Below are 26732 nucleotides of genomic sequence, written 5' to 3' on the forward strand. Positions count from 1 at the left end.
AGGCCAAACATGCAAACAATGATGATATGAGCAAAGGATGAAGATGAACCTCCTCATCCAGGTTGCTGCTCTCCTGTATGACTCGGATCCAGGCCAGCATGTCCTCCCGGTCCTCCGCCTGGAACAGGTACTCGCAGTCCGACGTGGTCAGCCTCAAGACGTTTTTGCGCTTCGTGTCGCTGTAGGAGATGTCGATCAGACAGGCCTTGATGCTGATCTGCAGCGGCTCCTCTATGGTCTGGCAGCTGGCGTGAGCCTGGCCCTCCTTCTTGTCTTTGTACAGGCAGAGGTAGTGGCCTCTCAACACGGCGTACATCTGTTTCCACTGCCGGTTTCCTCCTCCGACACGCTGCAGAGGGAAAACATTGACTTTGTAGCATACCCAAAACAACCGGCTGTTACTGACAACATAACTACAGTAGGTCAGGTGTGTGTTTCCTGCAGGTTTCATCAACTCAGATTAAAGACTGTTCAAGACCTTAAAAGTCTTGACTTAAAAACTTTAGGACCTTAAAAAGTCTCAAGATTTTTTAAGGTCTTAAAAAGTCTTAATTTGTCAATTTTTAGAACCGCTATGACCTGCATCATGACAAATGTATAAGGGCTACAACTAACAGCCCTTATACATTTGTCAACAACTTCTTTGTTTTAGTAATCTGTCAACTATTCTGATGATTAATCAATTAATCGGATTCTACAGTTTTTTCCCTTAACCACATAAGTCTTTTTTAGACATTATTAGGTATTTAAAAAGCAAATAATAAATAATTCAATTTTCAATTTTTTACTAATAAATAAACTTTTTATTACCTAAAATTCAACAACATAATACTCTTAGTAAATCTGAACGGGGTGGAACTAAAATTGCCACTTAAGGAGTTTTAGCTACAACATATTTACAAAAGTGTTTTAATCTTAAATACACAATGTATACATTTTTGTACAATTTTGTTTAGTTACTAATCTGAAAATCTTATTTTCTTTCAGTAAATGATCTTTTTTGAGTCTAAATACTCCAGTTAAAGTTTAATCAATTAAATTAGGTGATTACTTCAATAATCAAAATTTGCACTTACACCTCATAGTTAGCTAGCAAGAGCATGTTAGCAGATAGCTACCTGTAGCCATACCTGCCTTGACTCACAGAATAAATATGTCTGCAGGTGACTCAAACTTTTGCCTGTCAGAAAAGTCCCATGAGAAACAAATCCAAACTAATTTAAGATCAGTGATTGATGTATTTAAAGTCATATAACTAAAAAAAAAAAAAAAATTTACAATGACAGCAGGGCCTGTGTTTTATTATGCAGGGAGAATACACACCTTTCCCTTATCTGCATGAAGCTGCTTCAGATGTAGCAAACCCTCCTTGGTGGCATCACAGAAGACGTCTGATGAGGAATCTCGTCTGGACCCAGAATCTTCTGATGACCTGTCTACAGCCTGAAATATAAAAGAACACAATAAACTTTCAATAAATAAAATACTAACAAACATATGCAAAATCTGACCAAGTTATGAAACATTTTATGGAACAAAAACGATAACATATAAATTTTCCTATCAATTATCTACCTGGTGTTGACTATATAGCTGTCTGTGTTTTCCATAATATATTCACAATCCAGTAGGAAAACATTAATCTTGTGGGTGTGAACTAAAGGGCTGATAAACTACAGAGGAAGACATGCGGATAAGCGGGTCATGTAAGGACAGCCAGGACTCTCTCACAACGGACAACTTACCTTCCTCAAACTTTTCAGTCCAGGAAGCAGAGACCTCCTGAGTGCAAGAGACAAAACATGAAATTTTAGGAGACTTGAAAGAGCTGCTGCATTTTCAGTGGTTTGGAGTTCTGTTTGTTGAAGCTGTGTTGGTGGTTCAGACAAACATCGACGTTTCTCTGGAGTGCAAGTGAAGCCTGAGCAAACAAACACTAAAATCCAGAGAGTTTGATTATATTTAAGGAGGCCAAAAAGGCTTGGTTACTGTTGCTGCAGGGACTTAAGAGCCGAACACTCACAACAAATGAAAACAAGACATTAGTTGTTTTCATTTTACAACAGGACGTCACTTAAAATGGATGAATTTCAATTAGATCAAAGTTTATCTTCAACTTTGATTTTGTGACTAAAGACATTTAAATCAAAGAAAATACCTTTTTATTAATCTATCATAAAGTTTAGAAATGGGGTTTAATTTTACGTAACCCACCCTCTGCTTTCCTCATGGTAGTTATCGATGCCTTCATCGTACGATTTGGACCGTTCAGATTTGGTACCAGAGTCTGACCCGATAACTGAGAGATGAAGAGAATCTATAGGAGAAATGGACACAAATGTGTTAAACATTCATTTGGAACAAGATATTTAAATTAGAGATGCAAGTTATCGATTATTGAGTTGATCAATAACTTATCTATCGACTGGTTCTTAAAAACACAACATTTATTTTCTATCAAGAGGGAGAATTGTCTAACACAGGGGTGTCAAACTCAAATACACAGTGGGCCAAAACTTTAAATTGAACAAAGTCGTGGGCCAAGGTTGAACAAATGAATCTTTTAATATGGACCCAAACAAGTTCTAATATAACAATAAATATTGAAGAAGCAAAGCTTATCTAACTTAAAAGTGCAGGTGTGCAAAATTGAGTTGCTAATAATAATAAAACATATTATTATATTAAATAAATTATTTTTAATATATGAAATAAAATATTAAATAAATAAAATTTAAATAAAATGTAATTCCTCCTTTCTGGTGTAAATGTCTAATATTAATTTGAAATTTACTCGCGGGCCAAATATAATTACACTGCGGGCCAAATTTGGCCCGCGGGCCAGAGTTTGACACCTATGGTCTAACATAAGGGTTTAAATTCTTCGTAATATGCTGAATTTAAATAAATATAGCATGACTTTGTCAGCCGAACTAAAAATGATTGAATAAACAGACTTGTGGTCTCGATTACATTATTAAACTTAAGAAATTTGATGAAATATCACAAAACAGGAATAAAATGTCTGTGGTATGAATGCTAAAACTTCGCTCATTAATTCACGACCGTATCCTCGCCTTTTTGTTGACAAATTGACGTTGCTCCGTCATGTAGAGATATTAATGTGAACCTTAAGGAGCTTATCAAGTGTTGATATTTTAAAACAGAACCGCATGAAGTGAATTTTGAACCCCATTACGGTCTCTGTTCGGACCGCTGCTCTCTCTCGTTCCGTTGAGCTCCGCCATCTTTGTTTCTGTCTGTTCTAAGAATGAACAACGGCTCAGGTTAAGGAGGACCTGCGGCGCCCTCTGCTGGATGGCGGTCAAACTACAACAACAGGTCGAAGCGAACGTTTGTGGTTGATCGATTGGAACTAATTTTAAATTAAAACCAATTGATTGATAATCATAAGTAGATGAGCTTTTTCTTTCTTAATTTAAATGAATCAGTTTACGTTACCTTGATCGTGTGACAGATGGCGTCGAATGAGAGGAGAGGAAGACGTGGGGCTGGGTGGGATGGTGGTGATGAGGGGAGTTGAGATCACCCCGGATGCGGGAATGTGCGTGCTGTCCTGGTCGATGCTCGGGCTGGACGGTTCGTCTGAGGACACAAATCAGGGCCCAGAAGTTGAGAGAAAAGAGGTGAATTTCCCTCGTAAATCAGAAATCAGAACCAGAATCACGGGTTTGTAGCAGAAACAACATGAGGCAGTCAAACAGACAGATGAATGTTTTGTGTATGAAAATAGAGGCTGGAAATGTGACTGAAGGATTAAAGAATGTTCTGGTTTAGTCAGTGGTTTCGATCCATAATCAAGATCTGGGATGGAAACTGAATTTACAAGTTTTAATGTTTTGCTTTGGGTTTTTATTGGACTGGGAGCCAAAAACATCTGCAAATGTTAAACCTCAGCCCAAAACATTGTTTCTTTGTGTCACCAGACAGTTATTTATTGATAAAATGTGTGTTGCTTTAATTATACATGAGTAATACGATTAATCAGCTGTTGAAGCGTGTAGTACACAGCTTTAGCTACATACAACTCGCAAAGATTCAATTACTATTTTCTCCTGAACTCAACGACCCTCAAAATATAAAATAACCCACTGAATCAAAAATAACTTGCTAAAAATAAGTAATAAACAAACAAACAGGTATATAAAAATATTATTAAAAGGTAATGTAAAATAAAAAATATATTGGTTAATATTAATATTTAATAACATTTAGGAATTAAAAATAAAAGCTTTAAAAACTAGCAAAATGGTAAATATGTTGATTAATTTAGCCCTAACATTCACCATTTTGGGATCAGTCTAAATATAAAAGCTTTAAAAAGTTGCAAGAATATAAATATATAGTTATAATTAACTTATATATAATAGTTAAATATAGATATAAGTAATTACTAAAGAATAAATACATATTTGTTAATTTACAATAACATTTGCCATTGAAAATCATATTAACAATTAAGGTTTTGCAATTCAAAATAAATTGTCAAACTTAACACACATATAAATAAATAAAGATAAGTTCAAGAAACAGTTGATCAAACTAAAAGCAAATGTTTGATTTAAATTAATAATAACTTTCTGTTTTCTCACTCCAATAATTAACCACTTCAAACATTTCTTCTCTTCCTCACTTTTTGATATCTGAACTGATGTTGATCTTGAGTTTATTTAAAATGGCCGTTTTCTCTTTTTCCCCTCTCCGTGTTTTTGTCTAGATTATTTTTCTCAAACTCTTTGAACAATTCTCCTGTGTGGGATTCGATAATAAACTTGTAACTGACCTGACTGAAAAAATAAAGTTTATGTTCTCACTGTGGAAGAACAAAGATTTATATTTTTATTAAAGTCTCTTTTGTTCCTCTTCAAACTTTCTGCAATCCAGGAGTTTAAATACCAGCACAAAGCTGAACTTTCACCTGATGCCTCAACTTGAATAAAAACATTAACAGACGGCAATAAAACGCTGCGATAAGAGCCAGCACGGCTAAAACAAAACGAAGCAGTCAGCGTGACGTTTCTGCCCGATAAGCTGCCAGACGGCTTCGCTTTTACATGAGCAGCCTGTCGGCGTTAAATCACCCTGTCATAAAGGCCGATAGGAGCCGTCAGCAGGATGGCACGCCCGAAAAGCAAAGGAGGAAACAACCACAGATGACAAATATGTCAGGAATGAGTCATTTCTGGGTCAGAGCTGCTGGGCGATCACAGAGATCAAATATCAATAACTTTACGGCAAATTAAGGCGCAAAACATGCCACTAAATATTCTGAGGATTTTTTTTTTTCTGATTTCTTGGTTCCCCTGGCTGTAGAGTAAATATGAAACCAAAGCAGGAAAACACCACAAAGTGGAGCCAATAACGAGCCAGGATGATAAAAGGACTCCAAGGAGCTCTTTGTTGTGTTTGGCAGCAAACTCTGACTTTATAAGAAGACTTTTTGTTATGCTGGGAGGAAAGGTTTTTTTAATTTCTCCACTTTGACAAGCAAATCTAGACGGGAGACAAAAGAATGTCTCCAGTTTTCTTATCTAGATTTAAGCAAATTTCTCAGTAAATATGTAAAACAGCCATCAGACGAGGATTAAAGCTAAATTTAAAATTTTCTCCAAAATTTAGTGGCATTTTCTATTAAATTTAATTAAATACAGTTACAAATACTTTATTTATCCCAAAAGAAAATTAACTTATATCTGAGTGTTCAAAAAGTCCCTGTGGATGGATGTATGGACAGATGGATGGATGGATGAGAGAAGGATGGATGAATGGATGGAAAAATGATGGATGATGGATGGACAGATGGACGGATGAATGCCTGCACCTGAACATCCAATCAGAAGAACTGGTTACTGATGAGTCGTATCAATCTGATTAGCTCAGCATTGACAGATCAGCGTCTCTAACAGAAAGTACCTGTTAGAGAACTTCCTGTTCTGCTAACAGGAAGTTCCTGTTAGAGTCGGACATGTTGCTGCTGCCTCACCTATGAAGGGGATGGAGTCCAGGGAGTCATTCAGGTTGCTGGAGCCGGATTTGTGCCTCGTGTCTCCCAGCCTCCTGAGCAGCGTCTCATTGGACGCCCAGCATATCGCTGCGTCCGCTGATCCCGCCTTCAATAGCGGCGGCGACTTTACTTCTCGCTGCCTGTCGATGACGTAGGACGGAGGCCGGGCGCGGGCAACTCCGGAGGTCTTGTCTCTTCGTAGGACAACAACTGTGGCATCCGGTCCTTCGACGCCCTCTGAGAGACCGCCGTTAGTCCGCTCTGGCGTCTCCTTGACGACTGGTTTTTGGGCTACGGCGGCAGTTGAGGATATTGTGAGGACTTCGCTCTTCATCGGCCTGAGCGTGGGCAGTCTGGAGGCGGCGCCGGAGCAGGACGATGACCTGGAAGCTAATCCCGACTCAGACCGGTTCTCTGTCTTCAGGCTGTCGGCTCGGCCACGGAGCTGCAGGTTCAGCGGGGAGAAGCCCAGGTGGTTCCCCACAGCGTTGGCTCTTTGGTCTCGGAGAGGCTCTGTGGTTTTAATGGCGGACGAGGCGGGGGAAAGGTCGCAGAGGGAGTTTTTGACGGGCAGGCGCGAAGGCCTCATTATGAGGCCGTCCACTCTGACCGCTAGTGCAGAATCTGTTGTACCTTTCGCAACATCAGGCGAGTTCGACAGCCGTTGCTCCGGCTTTGGAGGAGGTAAACTCCTCCTGCTTGTTTCCTGTTTGTCCTCCATTTTGTGATTGATGTGGTCGCAGGACCTGGCTCGGGGTTTTGCGACCCGGGCGGCGCCGGGGAACGGTAAAGCATCCTGAGAGGCGCTCCGAGGCCAGTGGCGGGAAGTTCTGTCTGGCGGGCCGCCCAGCCGCTCATGGGAGGCGCTGCGGAGCGGCAGCGGTGCGGTCGGGTCCGCCGGCCCGCGCTCATTGGAGGCGCTCCTCTGTCGGACCTGGGAGGCGGCGGCGCTGGCGGCCTTCGGGGCGTAGGCAGAGTTGGCAGCAGCTCGCAGGCTGTCCAGGCGCTCCTGGATGGTGCGGCAGCCGTACGTGTGCAGCCGCTTGGCGTCGATGTAGTCCTTGTAGGTGGTGTAGGTCCGCCAGTCGATGTTCTGGTGGGGTGAGGTGGTCGGCGACGGGGAGCAGTGGTTGGCGGTGGGAGAGGTGGCGGTGGAGAACGTGTCCGTCGACATGGCGGCGAGCGGCGCTCGTACCAGCGGCGAGAACGGCTCTGGGTACGGCGGACATCCTGTGGCGAGAGGTCTGGGTCGGTCTGCTGGGGAGCGGTACCGGTTCTCCTCGGTCCGGTGGCTGGGTCCGGCCCGAGCCAACCGGGACCCCCGGTCCACTGGATCGGCCGGAGTCCTGGTGCCATCGTTGCTGACGGAAGGGATCTCGGGCCGGCTGCTGTTGTCCGTGGGGACCGGTCGCCTGGCGGGCCCCGGGTCGGGCGGCGGCGCCATCGCCGCCTTCAGCTCGATCCGAGGGTAGCATATGGGAGGCGGCTCCGGGATGTTCTGGGCATTTCCGCTGTACGCCTCATTTCCTTTGAGGTATGCATCCTGGGAATACGCCTGCAAGAGATCAGACGACAACATTTACAGAGCCCTGGAATAAAAACACCTAAATCCTCTGAACTTTTTCACATTTTCTCACTGTAGAAGAAAAAAACTTTAGAGTACAAAGAAATAACCAAAAACTGTGAAGAAAGGAAGCAGTTAATCTGAAAAAAGTGTGATGTGCATCTGTCTTATTTCCCCTTATATCCATTAGAGGTGACCTCTTATGCTTCCTGGAACAGCTGAGGATGTGTTTGTGGTCTGTACAAAACATTTCTGTTAAATTTTTTGCACAAAATGATTCTTACATAATGAGATTTTAATCTCCTTTCTGAATAAAAACTTTATGACATCGTACCACTTTAAATCGAAATAAGTGTTTACACTCACGCACAAAAATGGCTGCAAACACATGCACAATTATACCATGGTACATCTTTGAAAAGCAAAAGAGGAGCTTCCTGCACAACCACCAACGACAATAAAAACACAACACAAAATTATTACAAGTATTTTTGTCAAGTTTCTGTTGCAAATATCTTAGTACACTTGAAACAAGACAAAACTAACTTTTCAACAAGATAATAAGCCAGATTATTTTACCTACATGGAAAAAATCTCTTATGTAAAATGACAATCTGCCAGTGGAACAAAATTAAGAAATTATTTTCTTAAAACAAGGTCTTATATCTTGCTAAAATGCTATTTGTAAGTTAGCTGAATTAAAGTGTACTGAGGCACCTAAAACTAGACCAAAAATACTTTGTAAAATTTTGAGTTTTTGAAGTGCAAAGACAGCCATATATAGAACATATAATGAAATGGCCTAGTTAAAGTCTACAACTAAACACTAAATTGAGAATCAGGGCAAGTAGATGCAGAAAGCTGATGGAGTTTTATACAACTGTCTAAAGATGCTGGAAAGTGGCTTTAGAAAGTATTTATTGTGGGGTTAAATATAAGTGCACACCACACCTTTCAGATTTTTTCTTTTAACACCTTAAGTCCTTTCACTTCCTCTTACCAATTATGCAAAACTGTAACACAAAATCTCAATAAAATAAAGAGAGAAAACATCGAAAATGTGAACCAGGTTCAAACGGTCCTGTAAAAAATGATCTGGAGTTAATCTGAAACCGTCGCCATTCCTCTTTAAATTCCTGGATACATTTCCTGCTTTCTCCATCTCCATGTGCCTCGCTGCTCGTTTCTACAGATTCAGCTCGTTTCTAAAAATACCTCCTCTGTGGTCTTTGTGAGAGCTGATGAGATTATCAGGGGAGGACAATCAATGCCTGACTGACAGCTGGATGAAGGCAGAAAAGCAGCTAATAGTTTTAACGGTTTTCACCCAAAATGATGGGATTAAATGGAAAAAAATCCTGCAGATATACCCACCTTCTGTACCGGAGAGCCCGGCCTGAAGCACAAGAAGCGAGCCCATCCGAGTTTCCGTTTTTTGTTTTTCCCAAACAGCGCGACTTCTGTTAGCATCTTTGATTTAACCTTAACTAAACCGCTAATTAAATCTCATAAATAAAACCTTCTGAGTGGGAAAAGGGAAAAACCTCCCATTTGTATCCAATGCTGACATACTGTATCTCCTCATCCTTTCAGCGCAGACGCTGATGAGAAAATGAAAGGCAGAGAGAGTAACTGGACTTTAATCAACGACGCCGGCTCTACCTGTGGTGTCAGGTTACAGCTCCCTCTGGATCCTAACTCCTCCAGTTAAACACAAACCAATGTCCTGATTGTGGAAAGTACAGGGAGGGAATGTTTGTGGTCTGCTGAAGGATAATGTCAGCGCAATGAAAGAAAAACCAAGCGTGACCAACAAAGCTTCAACCAGAAACACAGATACTGGTGGAAAACACTGGTTTCTACTGGTTCCACTTCCAGCAAGAGGTGGAGGAGGGGGGAGAGGTGTTAGCTTGGCAGAGTTTCCCTTCTTACCAGAGCAGTGATATCCCTGGAAAACTGCAGTTCGCAGGTTAGGTAAGCAGGGAAAGAGAGAAAGAAAGGATTAGGAAAAGGTCGACAGGTAAGTACACTGCAAAAACTCAAAGTATTACCAAATATTTTTAGTTTAGCTTCTATTGTAATTTCTCAAAAATAGAATAAGACAAAAATAACTTACAAGTAGCTTTTAGCAACAATAGACACTTGATTAAAGTAAATAATTCCTTAATATTGATGAAAAAGTGCTTAACATTTCACAAATAACAAAAAATGTTTTATTATCAATAAAATAATCAATGGAACTAGCACTATTTAAAAATATCAATATCGAGGATATATTTACTTAAACAAGTAAATACATCTTTCTAAAGCGTCACTTGTAAGTTAATTTCATCTTACTTTAAGTGTGCTAAAATATTTGCACTAGAAACTAAACTAAAAATACGTCTTGGTTAGATTTTGTGTTTTTTTTTTAGTGTATGAAGACATGAGAAACAATGTTACAGATATAGAGGTGAGAAATTAGACTCTGGCTGATTGAGAATGATTCCAGTTTACAATTTGTAATAATTATTTATTTTTTAAAATAAAAAAAAACTTATTTAAAGATAAAAAATATTTATTTCTTAATAAAAAATTCTAAAAATATATTTAAAGTAAATCATTTTCTTTATTTAAAAAAATTATATTTACATAAATATTTCAAAAAACATTTTTGAAATATTTTCAATTGAAATCATCCACATTTGAATAAAAAAAGCAGATTTTACAAACTCAAATTTGAAACGTTTTAAGACCATTAGTGATGAAATTAAGACACGAATCCCTTTGGAAATGCACAAATTTTGGCCAACCAAATGGCAGATGCAGAAAAGCTAGCAAGCTAGCTGTTAAGAACATGCTAGCAGCTACTTAGCGGTAGCCTCAACAGTCTCCAGTCAGTGTGGCAGAAAAACAAAATATGTAGAATATACGAGATTAAATCATTTACTTCTTCAACTTTCAAAAAAAAATTTAAGACACTTCAAGTCCTTTTTTTTTTTTACGAGAAATTAATTTAAGACTTTTTAAGGATGTGTGGACATCCTGGTTTGGGTTAAATAAAATATGTCTGAATTTATTTCAGCTGGTTTTAGAGCAGCAGTTTCCTCCTAATTTTGTGAATCAGTTGCCTACAAGTTTGCATCCTTGAACCGGAAAGCAAAATTCAATTTTCAAGAGCCAAATGTGCTAAAACAGAATAAAAATGCGTGATTTTGGTGACCTGATTAATTGTGCTAAAGATGCACCATGACGTCTCCCTTCATCTGTTCCCCATAAACCAACGCCGCCTCTTCTCTCACGCAGAGTTGCTATGTTTCCTCTGTTGTCGTCTTACTCAGGGCTTTCTGCCTCCCCAGGCTTTTCCATCTCACTGGCGTTTATCGCACGTTCTGCACGGCGGCGCACTTTGCTGGATGTTTGTTTGCTGTAAACTGGAGTCAGCTGACTGCAGCTGCACTCCCTACTGACTGGGCTCAGCGTCTCTCGGGAAATAATTCAAAATATCCACTCATGGTTTGTTCACTAGTCTGTGTTGGTCTGTCAGAAAAAATCCCAGTAAAGAAAACAGTAGCATTGGCACTGGAAAAAACAAACAAATAAAATCTTACAAAATACTTTTGGTTAAGTTTCAAGTGGAAATATCTTTATCGTCTGTGTGGCCCTGGACCCAGACTGGATTACGACACGGTTCTGATCGGTAGAACGGCGTGAAGCATGAAGTCTCGATCGGCTCCTGGTTTCACTGCGATACGACTGCTTTCTGACGACTTCCACACCTTTAATCTCCCCCAGCTGGTCGTGATCCATGCTAACACGCTTTCTCTGTAAGCTCACTGAATCACTGCAGGGTTTAAATTTAAGACTTTTAAGAACTTTTTAATGCCAGTTTGGATAAAATTTAAGATAAAAACTTTAAATGTAGGTGACAGAAGTAAGCCAGTGGCAGAAATGAACATTGTCCATCCAATTTATCTATAACAGATGCAAAATAAGCTAGTTAGCTGCAAAAAGTATATTAGCATCTTAGCAATGAAAACATTTGAGTGCAACTCAAACTTTTGCCTGATAGAAAAATTCCACAAAATAACAAAGGACTGAAAATTCCTGCCACAGCAAAATGTTAAATCTGTGATCAAGGCATGTAAGGCCAACTTACATAATAAAAAAAGGAAACAAAACAAAAACAAAACTTGCTTATTTGAAGCCTCCATCTGTGATGTTTGCTGTGTGAGACCTCAGGTGCTTCACTGAGGAAAACACAGCAAACCGCTTAATCTCATCTCTGCTTGTTGCTCCAGTAAATGGGAGCTGAATCATTACTGATGGATTGTCGCTTAAACAGTTTTTATTTTAAAATATTTATTAAATCTGGACTAATGAGGTGAATTTGTAGTAATAACAGAACAAATGCATACCAGTTGCAAAATGTCTTCATCTTTTGGCATCACGCAGAGCTCCAACGAGGCATCGCTGATGGATCAGAGGAAACGGATACAAAAATTACAAAAAAACTCAAGTTTAAATCTCCAGTCTGCTGATTTTATATCCAACAAAAAGCTTTAAAGGTGTCAGCAGAGGATAAGCGAGACGGTTGGTGATGCAAATGTATGTGTTGAGATTTTCTTTACAATAAAAATATGCATTTATCAATCAGTTGTTGATGGATTGCTGAACATCTGTTTTTTTTTACATTTTACTGCCAGTTTGCCATTTTGTTCCTCCTTCCTCTTTGTAAAGAGGATTTTTTTGTGAGAAAAGTGTTTTTTTAAACTGCCTGTGTTGCAAAACACAACAGAAAGCTTGTGTTTTATGTAGGGCTGAAACGATTAATCAGATTAATCAATTAGTGAAATAATCGTCAACTAATTTAGCCATGGATTAATCGTTAACTTGAGTATTCAGACTCAGAGGCCATTTACTGGAAAAAAGAACGTATTCAGAGCAGTAATTAAGCCAAAACTGTACAAAAAATATATACATTTTACAGTTAAGATAAAAATATACATTTTCTTAATTAGAAAAACTATTGAATTATTTGTTTAATTATCTAATTAATTACTTATTTCTAATGTCTAAAAAGGCTTAAGTGGTTTAATAAAAAATCTGCAAAATGCATAATTTTTTAATTGACTAATCAGTTAATCGATTACTAAAATAACTGTTATTTTACTTTAAGACTTAAGTCACTTTTAATAGCCACTTTTTGTATTAAATGTCTAAACTTAAAAAAAAATACTTAAGTGGTTAATAAAAAAATTTGTAAAACCCATTTTTATTTGATTAATTGATTAATCATCTCAATAATTGACAGATTAATCAGTGACTAAAATAATTGTTAGTTCATTTAAAACCTTAAGCTACTTATAAAAATCAAGCCATAAAAAAGGCTTATGTAGTTAATTTAAAAAAATCTTTTCATTTTTATTTGATTAATCGATTAATCATGAGAATAATCAACAGATTAATCATACTTTCAAGATATTTGGGGATTTTTTTGGCTTGTAAAAATGATGAAACGTTAAAATCAAGGCTCCGCCTGGTGGCAGTCCTACCTGTTCTGGATCAGGGCTATGACCTGGGAGTAAGTTTTCCCAATGATGCTTTCTCCGTTCACTTTCACAAGCCGATCCCCTGGAAGGAATTAAGGGAATAATTGAGATAACCTGCTACTGAAAAACACTTCACATAATTACTGAGCAGAGAGACCATGCAGCACAAACATATATTACTTCTGCTCAGATCTAAAGGGAACAATGTGTTTATTTGACAGTAAGTTCAGGGTTTCTGAAGATGGCCATCTCCAACAGGAAGCGAGGCGAGGTGAGTTTGGGGGATAAACCGGATAAATGTGGGAAAACACTCCCTTCTCCCAGAAGAGGAGACAGATAAAAGCAGACAGCTACGAAGGCTTGTCCAGAACACTTAGTGTAACATTTCCTGTAAGAAGCGTGCTGACCTGGCAACCCAGCACTCCTAACATCACCTTCGCTTTAAACTTTACGCTGCTGATTCATTGTCTCAACACTTCAAGTATTTTTATCCTCGCTGCTTATAATTAGAACTGATTCATGTATAAATAAGATGAGAAAAAAGGTAAGAATGCAGGAGAAAAGAATGTTAGACTTTGTTCAGCCATCTGTTATTTTCTACCTCCTTTTTGTTTTGCTTGGCAATTTCCAATCATGACAAATGATGCTGTGTACCTGTGCAGAGTCCAGCTCCGTGGGCGGGGCCTCCCTCCTTCACCTGCTTGACGAAAATGGTGTCCATTGGCTCCAGGCGGTTCCTCTGTCTCCCTGGCGATGACAAGAGAGAGAAAAGGCATGAAGATGATTGGTCAGAGCGAGGAGACACAGGTAGGCCTCACTGCCTCACTTTTTCTGACTTGCTGTTTGACTCATGGAAGAACAGGCAGACAACTGAAGCTTTTCAATCATAAAATATAAAAATAAGCTCCAATTGACAGGATTTGTAAGTGTTTTAATTACAGCCAAAACGATTAATCATATTTTTCATGATTAATCGATTTGTGAAATAATAGTTTTTAATTGATTAAAAAATTTTAAAAGGCTACTTGCTGAAAAAACATCACATGAAGAGCAGTAAATAAGTCAAAACTGTGGTAATTACGCCAGTGACGTGGACTCAGGGGAGGTAGGTGGAGCCGAGCCTCACCAGCTATGATCCTCACCAAACGTCACTGAAATATGCATAGACTTTGCATCCATGATAAAAATATTTTGCTTGTAGCAACGCTTCACCTAAAACTTTTCAAGTGGCACAGCTTGAGCTTCAACTGGTTCAAATTCACTGAAGGAATGAATGCAATGTTATTTTAAAATGTTCATTTTCTTATTTTTTGAAAAATGGATCAAATTATTTGTTTATTTGCATTTTTTAATGTAATGTTTTGTTTTTTTTTAAAAAAAGGTTTCAGTAGTTATGTGAAAAATCAGTAGAATGTGCACATTTCAAAACTGATTTATCAATTAACCCTCAGATTAATAAACAACTATTTTTGACGATTAAACAATTAATTGTCAAAATAATCGTTTACTGAAATAATCATTAATTGCAGTCTCAGTTTTAATGAAGTTATAAAAAGTCAAATATGTAAGGACATTTTGAAGCAGAGTCACTAGTTTTTCAATTTAACAGTTTGAAACAGTAATGGATAAAAAAAACCTGTGAGAAGTTGTATATACTGTCCTACTTAAGTAAAATCAATCAACAGATGCCCTTCGTCGCTGTTTATTCACTGTGTTTTCTGTGTAACTGCACAGCTCTGCCGCCCTCTTGTGGGCTGGCATGATACGGCAGCAGACGAACGTAACGTTTAGAATGTCTGCATCTAATAAAACAACTCAACCACTTTAGAAACAACTAAAGGAAGAGCATCTGGTACCAGATTTGACTGCAGACAATATAAAATAACAGTTTCGATTTTGCAAGGTGAATTTATTTCTAGCTAACGTACTAAGCAAAAACATACATTCATTTTAAGATGAATCCTTAACTCCCAGACTGACGCAGATTTTCTCAGAAACAGCATGACATTTTATGATCTACTCTTTCTGATTGCAACCCGCCATGCTGCAGTGGAGCGCATGCTGCAGTGGAGCGCATGCTGCATGCTGTACGTGCATCTTGCCTACAAACACACTCCTCCCCTCACGTCTCTCTCCAACCTCACCGAACTCTTCAGCACAAATTGGATTCTGCAAGTTTCCACGCCTGGAGCTGGATGAGCGGGATTACATGTGGAAATCTCAAGCTTTGGACATTTTTAATGCTCCAAAGTGTCTTAGTAAAAGCATAAACTGCAGCTGGTTTTAATTAAAAACGCAAACGGCGACTTCAGCTGCTCCAAATAGCAGAATTACATTTTGATTAAAAAGTTCAAAGCAGTTGCAATTGTTTAAACACTGGTGTTTTCAGAAGGAGGTATTTGTTACAAAAAATGAGTCTGATAATGATGCTTTCAAGTGGCATTTGTAAACCTTTTAATCCATAATAATCTGGTTATAAAGTACAAATTCCACTGACAGATTATTTAATTTACAACATGCTGTAATCTGGGATATTATGCTGTGAAATTTCATCTCTGCTTCACAGATATTGAACTGATAGCACGTCATGAATCTGTCCACAGCAATCTTCAGTCAGAGGCCTCTACAGATTTGTTGTAAGACTGACTGTTGCTGGAGCTCTTTCCTGCCCACAGCATCAACAACAACAACAACAACGCTTTAAAATACATGGATGAGAATATTTCTGTAATTTTTGAGGATGAATAAAGTATTTATATATAAATATGTAAATAAAAATAAAAATATTTGTAGCACCAAAACCCAACTGCTTCTATCTCTAGTTAAACAGGATATCACAGCTTTTATGACGCAAGATAATTAATTATTCAATATTTTACAGCAGAAGAAAAGCATTCCTAATTTATAAAATTATTATTTTTCTTCACCCGAGTGAAACAGGAGATTCAGATTTTATAGTTTGCTTTGATTTGAGATTGTAAGACGTGAAACTCGGGCAGAAAGAGAACCGGTTTGAAGAACTAGGTCACTGCATATCATCAGAGCCAACACTTTAATCATTTATTACACTGACATCGACTCGCTGGGCAATGATGTTTGAACAAAACATTAAAAATAACCGTTTCAATGTAAAAGTGATTTTGATCTAGTGTTAGAAATGTAGCAGCAAAAACCCACCAGTTATTTTTATTTACAGGCGTTTGAATCTTTCTCCAAGCCGTCCACCGGGGGGCGCTCAGAGCTGCACTGCTCCTCTTTCCTTCCATCCATCCCAAAAGAACTGATGTCACCTGATTTAATTAAATAAATCTAAAATTCTGCTAGCTTAATGTTTCCTCTGATCTTGTCGCTCATAAACATTCAGGAGGTTAAAATAACTAATGGTTCCCAAACTGGGAACAAACCAAGAGACAATGAAGTCAGGAATCAGGTTTTCAATTTGGAAACTTTAAAATGATGGATGATCAGCCAACGGTTGGATGAACAGTTGGATGGATGTATGGAAGGCTGACAGCCTGACTCTAACTGGTCTCCTGTCTGCAGGTAGCAGCTCCCAGTTAGCGCTGGTCTCTGGTTTGGCAGCTGGCCCCGCCGCCCAGCTGGGCCCGGCTGTGTGGGCCGGCCGGCCGGCCGCTCCCATGTTGTTCTGGGTTAGATAATATTATTCTACAGAGATCTGGGTCTGCTGCCAAATCCCTGCATTAACCTCGGCGTAAAAACACAGCCCGCTTCCACATTAGCATTAGCGCTCTCACGTTTACAAGCATCGGCAACCACATGCAGATGTACGAATGTAGACGACATGCCGCACATGTGCTCGGGCCTTCCAGCCCAGGGAGAAGGCCTTTGTTTATGTTTAGATGATTATCTGCAGCAGGTCGGATCCACAGGAGAAACCTGATGACAGGAAGCGTAAAATTCTGGCAACGAACGCGCCGTCTTTAGTGTGGGAAGGTCAAAGCACAAGTACACTTTACATGAAATTAAAGCGAAATTCCCTCAAAAACCACTGAACCGTTACCATCAAACATGGTCAAACGCCTCTAATAGCTGAACACTGTAAACCGGGGGTGTTCAAAGTGAGGTGTGTGGGCCATTTGTGGGCCATTGCAGTGATTTTGTGCAGCCCCGCGACCACAATTCACTAACAAATCAAATAAATTAGGACAAAAATATGACTTTTAAATTAAAATCTACGTACAAAAATCTTACATGCAACACAAGGTGATCATCTTTTCTTGTTTTACTCCTGTGTCATGGTAACTAGGACTTGGTCTACTCATTGATTCATACTCTAAAAAACACATTGGCGCACCCAAAACTGTCTTTAATTCCTACATTACAACTTATCTGGATACAGAAAATGTTTTGACGTGAAGACGGACCAAGAGTTTGTCTTTATTGCAGACAGACAAAATATTTTTTCTGTTTTTCTTAATGAAGCCCAAAATAAGAAACAAACTGCTTACATTTCACTTAACAAGGAAAACATGCAAAAATTATTTGAAGTCGGGATTTAAAAAATATTGAATTACTTTATTTGTTTAATAAAAATATGTCATGTTTAGTTTATTGTTGATTAGGTGACAACAACAAAAAACACATTTTGGTAACGTTAGTTTTTAAAAATGTCATTTCTCAGTTGACAAATTTGGCCCAGGTGACAAAAATTTTAGGAAAATGTCTAGTAAATTCAGAAACAAACTCATGCTGTTTTCACGTTTGGCACCATTGGGACCAAAGTTGCGACATTTGTTACATTTTCAACTGGCGCAGTTCCCTTTCTAACTGTACTGGGTCAAATGAACCAAAACTTTCGAAAAACATGTTCCCCTCCTCACCTGTGGTGGCGCTGCACCAAGAACCAGTTAAGTCAATGACACAGAAACCTCTGAAGAAGACATTGACACATCTTCCTTCACAAAACATAAACAAAGTGTAGCAGCGCCAGATTTTAGCAGTTGTGGTATCAGACTATGAAGCATTTCTCCTGCTAACACGTTTGTTTTGGTTGTATTTACCCAGAATGCCCAGCGTTGTAGTCCACTTCCTGCTTTTGGGGCGGTCTCTGGCCTGCATATAACAAAACAGATCTTCTAGCCAACAAATTAGAGTTTGATTAAACCCAAATTCTGCCAAGGAATCAAACCTGGTTGTAAAATCGTTACCCAAACTTCTTGTAACTGTGTGTCTGACTTTAAAAATTTGTGTTCAAACCTCAAACTGACTACGCTGCTACATCTGTCCTCACACACACTCCCTTCAAAACACAGTAAAACACATACATGCCTGATGTTTTCCCACCAGAACAGGAAGGTGGGAGAGTTCTTTCCATCACTTTTTTCAGATGAATTACACATACCAAAACCCACTTGGGTGGAAGAAATTAACATCACACTGATACATGCAGCTAAAATATGTCCAATGATTTGTTTTCTCTTTGCTAAATGAGGCAAACAACAAAACAAGGGAGATTAGGTTCAAGCAGGGGAAGCTCCAACATCTGGAGCTTGTTGGTTTAATTTCAGCCTCAAATGCCAAATCTATTTCCAGGAAAACTGAAAATAAGCTAAACATTCCCTGGAAAAGATTATCCAACTGTACCTAGCAAAACTAGAGAGCCAATAAAAGGAAAAAAGAATGCAAAGGACTGAATGTGCAAAACGTAAATTAATTTTCAAAACTGTTAGGAACAATTGAGTGCCAGCTTCTTGGTATGTTCTGATATTTAATTTACAATGTGACAGAATGAGTGATAAATACAAAAACTAGGATCAGATTATCATTAAATGACTAAACTAATAGAAAGAAGCTTTGATTTCAGGTTTTTGAGTGAAAAAAATGGTTTTCACCAAACCTGACCTTAAAATCCAAGATGGCTGATGTCTAACTATTATAACACTTACAGCAGTTTGTGTCTTATTATGTTGCACTAATTGCATCTGCTATATTCAATAAAATTAGAATTAATTCACATAAAAAATGATTTTACTTCATACTGAAAAGCAGCAAGTGAAACTTCTTACCATATTTTCTGATTCTAATTCCCAAAATCTCTTGTCAACTCCTAAATGTCTACTTTTAAAAATTTTAGAACATAATAAAATTCAATTCCTACAGGAATTAAAAAAAACTGTTTAGAACTGACTGAAGTCACCAAAGATGTACCAAGTGATAGTTTTTGTTTATCTTTATGCCTGTACTCCACTAAATAGATGTTTTCTCTCTGGGTACTTGGCTTCCTCCCACACTCCAAAATCATAACTGTTAAGATAAGTGATCAATGTATATCGGAGCTGCAACTAATTGTTATTTTGGTTATCGATTAATCAATTATTGTGATGATTAATCGGATAAAAAAAAAATCAGCACATTCTACAAATTTGTCATTTTACCACTAAATATTATTTCATTCTAAAAATTAAATAAGATTTAGTAAGCTGAGGAGTTCTGGGGAGAATATATTTACAGACAAATTATTTTTATTTGCCTCATATGCAAAATGTGATTTTTTTTTTACTTAATTATTGCTCTAAATATATTGTTCTTGCAGCAAATAGCCTTTTTTTAAATTGGTTAATCACTTGCTAACTTAGCTGACAATTATTTCAATAATCAATTAATCACAATGTATTTGATTAATTGTTTCAGCCCTTCTCTACATTTCCACTCAGGATGATTGTGTAGAGTCTCTGTTCACATCCAGAAAGCACAAACAGACAAATACTGGTATGAAGAAACTGGATAACAAGGGAAGAGGAGAAAAGCGAGGCATGTTTGAAAAGGCTCACTGGAGAAAACAGGAATCCTGTTTGCTTGCGCTGCCTCGCATTCCCTCCGCAGACTTTATGGGAACAAATTGAAATCCAAGCAAAAACGAAAAGGAGAGAAAAGTGAGGAAATAAAGTTGGGAAGAGACTCATGTTGAAAGAAAAGCAAATATTTTAACAGATGGGGAATTTTTTTGTGTGTTGCTCCTCTTGCTGTGCGGTTTAACAAGCATTGCAGAAAAGAAAAAAAGAAATTTGGGATTTTACCCTTCAACAGCTTGTTAAAACACACAGTGGGACTGGATCAGTCAGAGGGAGAACGACAGAAATTTAGATTTAGAATAGCAGCCTCTTGGTATGTACACAACTGCTGTGAAAGCAAATAAACTCAGAAACTCCAGCTTGGTTTTCATAGATTTTAAAGAACTGAAGCTTGTTTGTGCGTTTTGTTCTTTCTGGAGGATTGAAGAGCGTCCAGCGGCAACACCATGCAGTCAGCCGACCCCCACCTGCTGCGCTGACCTGAACGCTAAAACCACCAGGCACATGGCTCGTATTATCCGTCCGCGTTTCGGTGCGACTTCACATAGCTTGTCGCTGACGTTATGAATGTTTTGGACCGATTGCAGCCGCAGTCGTCACATAGCAACCACAACAACGTGCATATCAACAAGAGAAACCACAGAAATCAAAGACATGACGACGTTCCTCACTGTGGATTAAATATCGAAGGTTAAAATGACTAAAATGGCTTGTGTTCTGCTGCAGGAGGGACTGGTGCACCTGGTAGGACAGGCAAGGAAACACGGACAATCTCAACGCATCAGCCAGTAAGTTCCAGCTTGGACACTAATGGGACAAACAAGTCAGGCAAATGCAACACAGACGCAATACTTAGGGGGAATGGGTCAAAATTCCAGCAAAATATTGTTAAAAGTTTGTGGAAGGAAAAGCAACCGGAAAAGGTTTGGTCTTATTGACAGTCTTTTAGACTCGGTTCAATTTGGGACCAAAATTGCAACATTTGTTACACTTTCAGCTGCTGTGGTTCACTTTCCTACTGCACTGTGTCAAACTAACAAAACCTTTTGAAAAAGTTGTTCCCCTCCTCGCCTGTGGGGGCGCTGCACCAAGAACCACAGAAGGAAGCAACATGAGAATCCCAGAAAAAGACAATGATCTCAAATTCCTTCTTCACAAAATGTAAACAAAGGCACAACGTCAGATTTTAGGTGTTGTAGGTTTCTCTTTGTCGTTGCTTGAAGACCACAAGTCATTTTTCATTTAAAGCTTTACATGCGCATTTGTTTTGGCTGTTTTTACCCAGAATGCCCTGCATTTTAGACCAGCTCCTGCTTTTTTAAGTCATCTCTGGTCCATTTGGCATTCACATGTTCATTCAAACTGCATCAGAGTTCACTTTACTGAAACTAATACCGAGATTTGGAGGCGGACCAGAGTTCACCTTTGTGGTTAGATTGCGCATTCACACCTTCCCAAACAAACCGGACTTTCTACAAACTGGTGTTGGATTAAAGCGGACTAAACACAGCTGGTGGGAATAAACCCTTAAAGTTAAACCATGTAAGTAAATATCAGGTTGCAACATATGAAATGTTTATCTACTTATCTATTGACTTTTTCCAGGAATTCCCGACATTCCTGACCTTAGTTTCTGAAACCCTGTGGCGGTACCGACCTGTCAGCAGGTTGAAAACAACCCAAATATCTCCCAGGACGCTCAGAAACGTTCCCGTCCATGGAGAAATCACACGATGAGAGGGAAGGGAGAACATGGAGGAGTTAATTTTGTTGGTGAGGGGTGAGAGGAGGAATGTGACACCACAGACTCACAAGGGAGGATGAGGGACACTTACAGGAATCTCTCTGATTCCCGTTGGAGAACATTGAGGTCAGATTTATGTCAGATGCTCCACTGACCCTCCTTTCACTTCCAGGGACTTTTTTTTTTTTTTTTTTACACTTTCATTGCCTACTGGTGACTCAACAACTGCTGAAACAGCCGACTTCCTCCCCCAGTCGGGGCGCTGGGAGCTTTCCAAGACAAACAAAAAGCTAAAGATGGATTATCTTCCTCTCTGTGCAGCTATTTCCAAGAAATAACCGATGTTTGCTTTTATTTTGAAACACTTCAAGAAACCCAGATAAGCAACTCAGAAAGGGGGAACATTCAAAGTTTCTGCAGACGACCGCAGGCGCACATGGAGGCAAGGTTTGCGGCTGTGTGTGGACATGTGGATGTGACTGATGTGGCTGTTTGAAGGTTTCTGATGAAGAGCAGCAGAGCGGTCCTGCTGGGCCGCAGACGTGAGCCGCATACTGAACGCTGGAAAGACGAGCCGGATGCTCCGAGGAATGCCGAGGCCGCGCCAGGATCAGAGTACTGGCTGCCAGAGAGCAAAGACCGCGAACTGCAACGCTACCTCACAGATACTATATGCACTAAGAAAAATATGACTTTCATTTCAGAATTCTCACTTTTTTCCTCAGATCTTAAACTCTTTTCTCAAAATGATGAGATTATTTCTCTCAAAATTTCAACTTTTGGCTTACTTTCTCAGAATTCCAACTTTTTTAAAATAAAAAATTCAACTTTTTTCTCTGAATTCACACTTTTTTTCTAGAAGTCCGATTTTTTCCTGAAATTTTCTTTCCTCAGAATTTTGACTTTTTTTGTGGAATTTTAACTATTTTCTCAGAATTTTAGCTTTTTTTCCACTGGAATTAAGATTTTTTTTTCTCAAAACTTTTTTTCTTCAGAATTTAAACTTTTTTTTCTCAAAATTCAGACATGTTTTAAAGTATCAGAATGATTTAAATTGTTTATACAGTCAGGTGATCTAGCAAGTAAAACTGGGAAAGACCAAAGTGCAGGTTTACAAATCCTATAACAAGAAATAAACATTTATGTGATTATTTTCATATACTGACATACACCTAAGAATGTTTGATTATTTATTAGGATTTTAGAAAGATTGACAAAAAATTTGTATTCATTTAAATTTTGTCATAATTTCTAGTTTACAATCATAATTCTGGGAAAAAAGTAATATTTCTGATAAAGTGAAAATTCTGAGAAAAATTCAGAATTATGAGTTTATGATTACATTTTTTTTTTGGTGGCCATAATGTTCTTCCGTACGTGTGAGGCAGCTACAGCTGTCGTGTGGCTTTTAACACAGAAAACAACCATTACCGCCTTTTTAAATCAGTGGAATTGAAATAAAGCTGCAACCAAAACAGCTTTCTATGGATCAGTTTCTGCTCATAAGTGAGGCAATACATCAGAGCAACAATAATCATTTAATTCCCATTTATTGGAGCAACAAGCAGAGATGAGATTAGCTGTTTTCCTCAGTGACGCACCTGAGGTCTCACCCAGCAAACATCACAGATGGAGGCAGAAAATAGACACGTTTTTGTTCTGGACTCACCTCTGCTGCCGTTCTCGTCATCCTGCAAAACAAACAGAGAGAAAAAAATCCTGTCAGACGGTTGATTGAAACTGTTGGTCATTAATTTATGGAAATTACTTTGTGACTTCACACAAATTCCCAGTAATTCAGAAGGTGCTTTGATGGAAGTTAAGTACGATACATCAGAGTCGACGTTGGTATCGGCCAATGTTTGGAATGAGATTGTGTTTTTTGGCGTTTTGGTTTCAAACATTTCCAAACATTCAACTGACAATCTAACAATTAATTGGATTTTAAAAAATTGGCGCATTCTAAAAATGTTTCCTTAAACCAATTTTACCACGCCTATTTCATACAACATTTTAAATATATATAAATAAAATACAAATAAAATAATATAAGTAAATAATAAAAGTGCTGATATCAGTTTGTGAAAAGTTTAGTTCCCTTCCTAATTGACTTAGCATTAATGCAATGCAAGGTAACAACTGAACAGCAAAAGGAGCTTAAACAGATTTTATCTACATAATGGTGAAAATGTTGCCATTGGAAGAGTTCTAGGTGGAAAATATTTATAGACAAAGTAGATTTTTGACATATAAAATGCAAAATGATTGTATATTTCGTACAATTTTGTCTTAATTACTGCGTCGAGTGCATTGTTTTTTGATCAATTGGCGTTGTTTCAGTGTCAGTTAATGATTAATCAATTAATAAGTAAGATGACGATTATATAAATAATCACAGTTAATCTGATTATCCATTTAATGAGGGAGGAAAACAAAACAACATGTTGGGGTAGTTTAGGATTAAAAGGCCAAATCTTGGCATGTTTTTTGCTTTCCTTCCAGTCGACACGTAAAGCCTTAATTTCCCTCTCAGTCGCATTTCAAGGCTGAACCTCTTTAGGCAAACCCCAGCATCCTTAAGGAAGGATTAAAACACCAGCTCCTGATCCAGGACCTTCAAATTAATTAGAATCCACCAGTTTGTTTACTCTCCACTAATCAACTGATCCTGGGAAAGATGTCCTGGTTTGACGTGACCAAGCTGGAGACGATTCTCTGGTTCTGTGTGAAAATCCCCCATTGATGCTCCCAGAACAACAGACTTACTTCACTGTCGGCTTCAGGAGGATCACAAAGAAACAAAAATGTCCCACCGTGGACTAAAATATTCAAGAAAACCTCTGGGAGAAACCGTCCAGTGTTTCTCTGATTACACAAACGTCTGAACATCCGACCAGCTTCTCATTTAGCATGCAGAACCACAGCCAACAGCTATAAACAAAAGGCGCTAGGCTAACTTTGTCGGAAGAGGAGGTTAACCAAATACACTGCAGAGGAAAGTAAACCCAACTGATCCTGAATTATCACTCACAAAAAATAATACGAGGCCGACTTTGATAAGAAAGACGACCCACAACACATTTAGCATTTTCCAAAAACCCCTTTAGCCGCAGTTAGCCTGGATGAACGGCAGAGAGCGGATTAAAATGGCTCCCAGCCAAAACGGAGCAGCCAACATCTTCAGCGATGGAGGTCAGAAAACAGCGTTTGGTACTTTCCTTTAAGGCTTGGATTCACAACTTGGATGTGTAAAGATTCTTCACAAAAATTAATACTAAAGGCTAAGTTATACTGAGGAGTGGAATACAAAGACTAGAGCAGCTTTAGCCAACTTCAGTGAATTTGATTTAGTCTTAGTTCAGAAGAATCAGACGAACAATAAGATTCAAAGTATCAGATGAAAAAGAATCGGATTAAAAATATCAGAAGAGTCAAACAAAGAAAAGGTAGAAGAAACAAAAGAATCAGAATAATCAAATAAAAAGAATCAGATCATAAAGAAACAGAAGAATTAGACAAAAATCAAAGAAGAATCAGATGGTAGAAAAGTCAGATCAACCAGACAAAGAAAAAGAATCATATAAAAAAGAATCAAAGAAGAATGCAGATTCTTTTTCTGATGTCCTCTGAATTTTATTTTGGGGTATTAGAGAGAAAGGCATCTAAAAATTATTTGAAAATTATGTCATTTTCACAATTATCTCCTCTTAACAGATCATCCCTGAGGTGAACCATGGTAGTGCTATGATGCTTTTCTGCAGCAATGTATTCAAAGTGGTCCAGTCAAAGTCTTTAGATGAATCAGAGATTATTTTTGTGTCTAGCTGTGCTAAATTGATGTAAACATCTCAAAGGGGCTGAATACAAAAAGCACACCACACTTTTAAGATTGCTTATTAAAAGAACATATATGTAAATATTCACACTAACAATCTGTTAGTTTATCACATGAAACCCAAATGAAATGCATGGAGGTCTGACTCTATTCAGATGTTAAAAGGAAAAACTCCGCTATGGCAATTCAGGGTGAGAAAATAAAAACACTTCCATGTGACAGGAAACCAAACGGCTGCACACAGCTGGGAAAAGTTTCACTTTCAGGAAGAACAGAAACTTTTCTGTTTGTAAAGTTTAAACACATCTGAGAATTGATTTCTTAATTTCTGGAGATAAAAGACACATTTCTATTAAATCAGGTCCCATCAGGTGCTGCTCTGAACCGTTACTGGTTTTCATCTGCAAATCTAATATTTGACTCGTTTGTTATGATTTCAGGAATATTTTTGCGGTTTTAAAGTCTGAATGATATTCCTTGAAAACAACCGTCTGATTTGAGTGGCAGATCAAATACCTCCTCAGTCTTTTGAAGGGGGTAAACAAACAACATCAGGCCGTAAAACTCGCCGTTACCTTCAGGGAGTTGTGGACGGCGGACTCTGGCGGGTAAACGATGAAGTGGCGCAGCGTGAAGCCGAAGCCCTGCGACGTTCGGCGCAGGCGCAGCATCTTCGGCCCCGGCCAGGAGAACGGCTCCTCCTCGGCCCCGGGAGTAACGGTGGCCGACGTCTCGCTCTGATCCCGCCCATCCTTCTGCTTTGCCTGGAAACACAGAAATAAACAGGATAAAGTGTTAGAATTGATCTACGGGCGAAATAAAACATGTCTGTTACATTTTGCACAAAATCCTTTCAGAACGAGCGCTCTGTCACTTTAAATCCAATTAAAATGCTGCTGGAAACAGATGCTCAATTGTACAACTGTGCATCTTTGAAAAGCAGAAGTGGAGCATCCTGCACAACCAAAAAGAATGCACCAAGTAGTTTCTAGATGATAAGTCGACAACAAAACTCTTGCCTTTTCTGGCAGCCATTGTACAAACGTGAAGGAAAATGATCCAACATGCTAGAACTCAGCTTGTGTTGCTGGGTAACTGACTGGTAGGAAGGAAAGAAGGAGGGAAGAAAAGAAGGTAGGAAGAACAAAAGGAAGGAAGGGAGGGAAGACAGATCTTTGTCTTTTCCAACAGCCACTGAAAAAGAAGTTTGTTCTTTTTCTC

At 38.6% G+C, this 26732-nt stretch overlaps 1 protein-coding gene across 6 annotated transcripts in view; it reads right to left on the reverse strand.

Moving 5' to 3' along the window:
• Nucleotides 1-26732, reverse strand: part of LOC129378876 (rho GTPase-activating protein 21-B) — a 73077-nt gene that overhangs the window by 11166 nt on the left and 35179 nt on the right. For 3 of the 6 annotated variants that reach the window (XM_055059373.1, XM_055059372.1, XM_055059370.1), the window contains 12 exons: nucleotides 26087-26275; nucleotides 23346-23367; nucleotides 13775-13867; nucleotides 13124-13202; nucleotides 11987-12041; nucleotides 9522-9545; nucleotides 6005-7580; nucleotides 3463-3606; nucleotides 2215-2317; nucleotides 1746-1782; nucleotides 1324-1443; nucleotides 50-349 (listed from right to left, as the gene is read on the reverse strand). In XM_055059373.1, coding sequence (XP_054915348.1) covers nucleotides 50-349; nucleotides 1324-1443; nucleotides 1746-1782; nucleotides 2215-2317; nucleotides 3463-3606; nucleotides 6005-7580; nucleotides 9522-9545; nucleotides 11987-12041; nucleotides 13124-13202; nucleotides 13775-13867; nucleotides 23346-23367; nucleotides 26087-26275 — 2742 coding nt within the window. Of the gene's footprint in view, nucleotides 1-49; nucleotides 350-1323; nucleotides 1444-1745; nucleotides 1783-2214; nucleotides 2318-3462; nucleotides 3607-6004; nucleotides 7581-8963; nucleotides 9221-9521; nucleotides 9546-11986; nucleotides 12042-13123; nucleotides 13203-13774; nucleotides 13868-14201; nucleotides 14382-23345; nucleotides 23368-26086; nucleotides 26276-26732 lie in introns of those variants that run through there. The other 3 variants (XM_055059371.1, XM_055059374.1, XM_055059375.1) reach the window with 3 other exon arrangements.

This window comes from Poeciliopsis prolifica, unplaced genomic scaffold (genome assembly GCF_027474105.1).
Source record: "Poeciliopsis prolifica strain line A6 unplaced genomic scaffold, Auburn_PproV2 SCAFFOLD054, whole genome shotgun sequence".
Classification (NCBI taxonomy): Eukaryota; Metazoa; Chordata; class Actinopteri; order Cyprinodontiformes; family Poeciliidae; genus Poeciliopsis; species Poeciliopsis prolifica.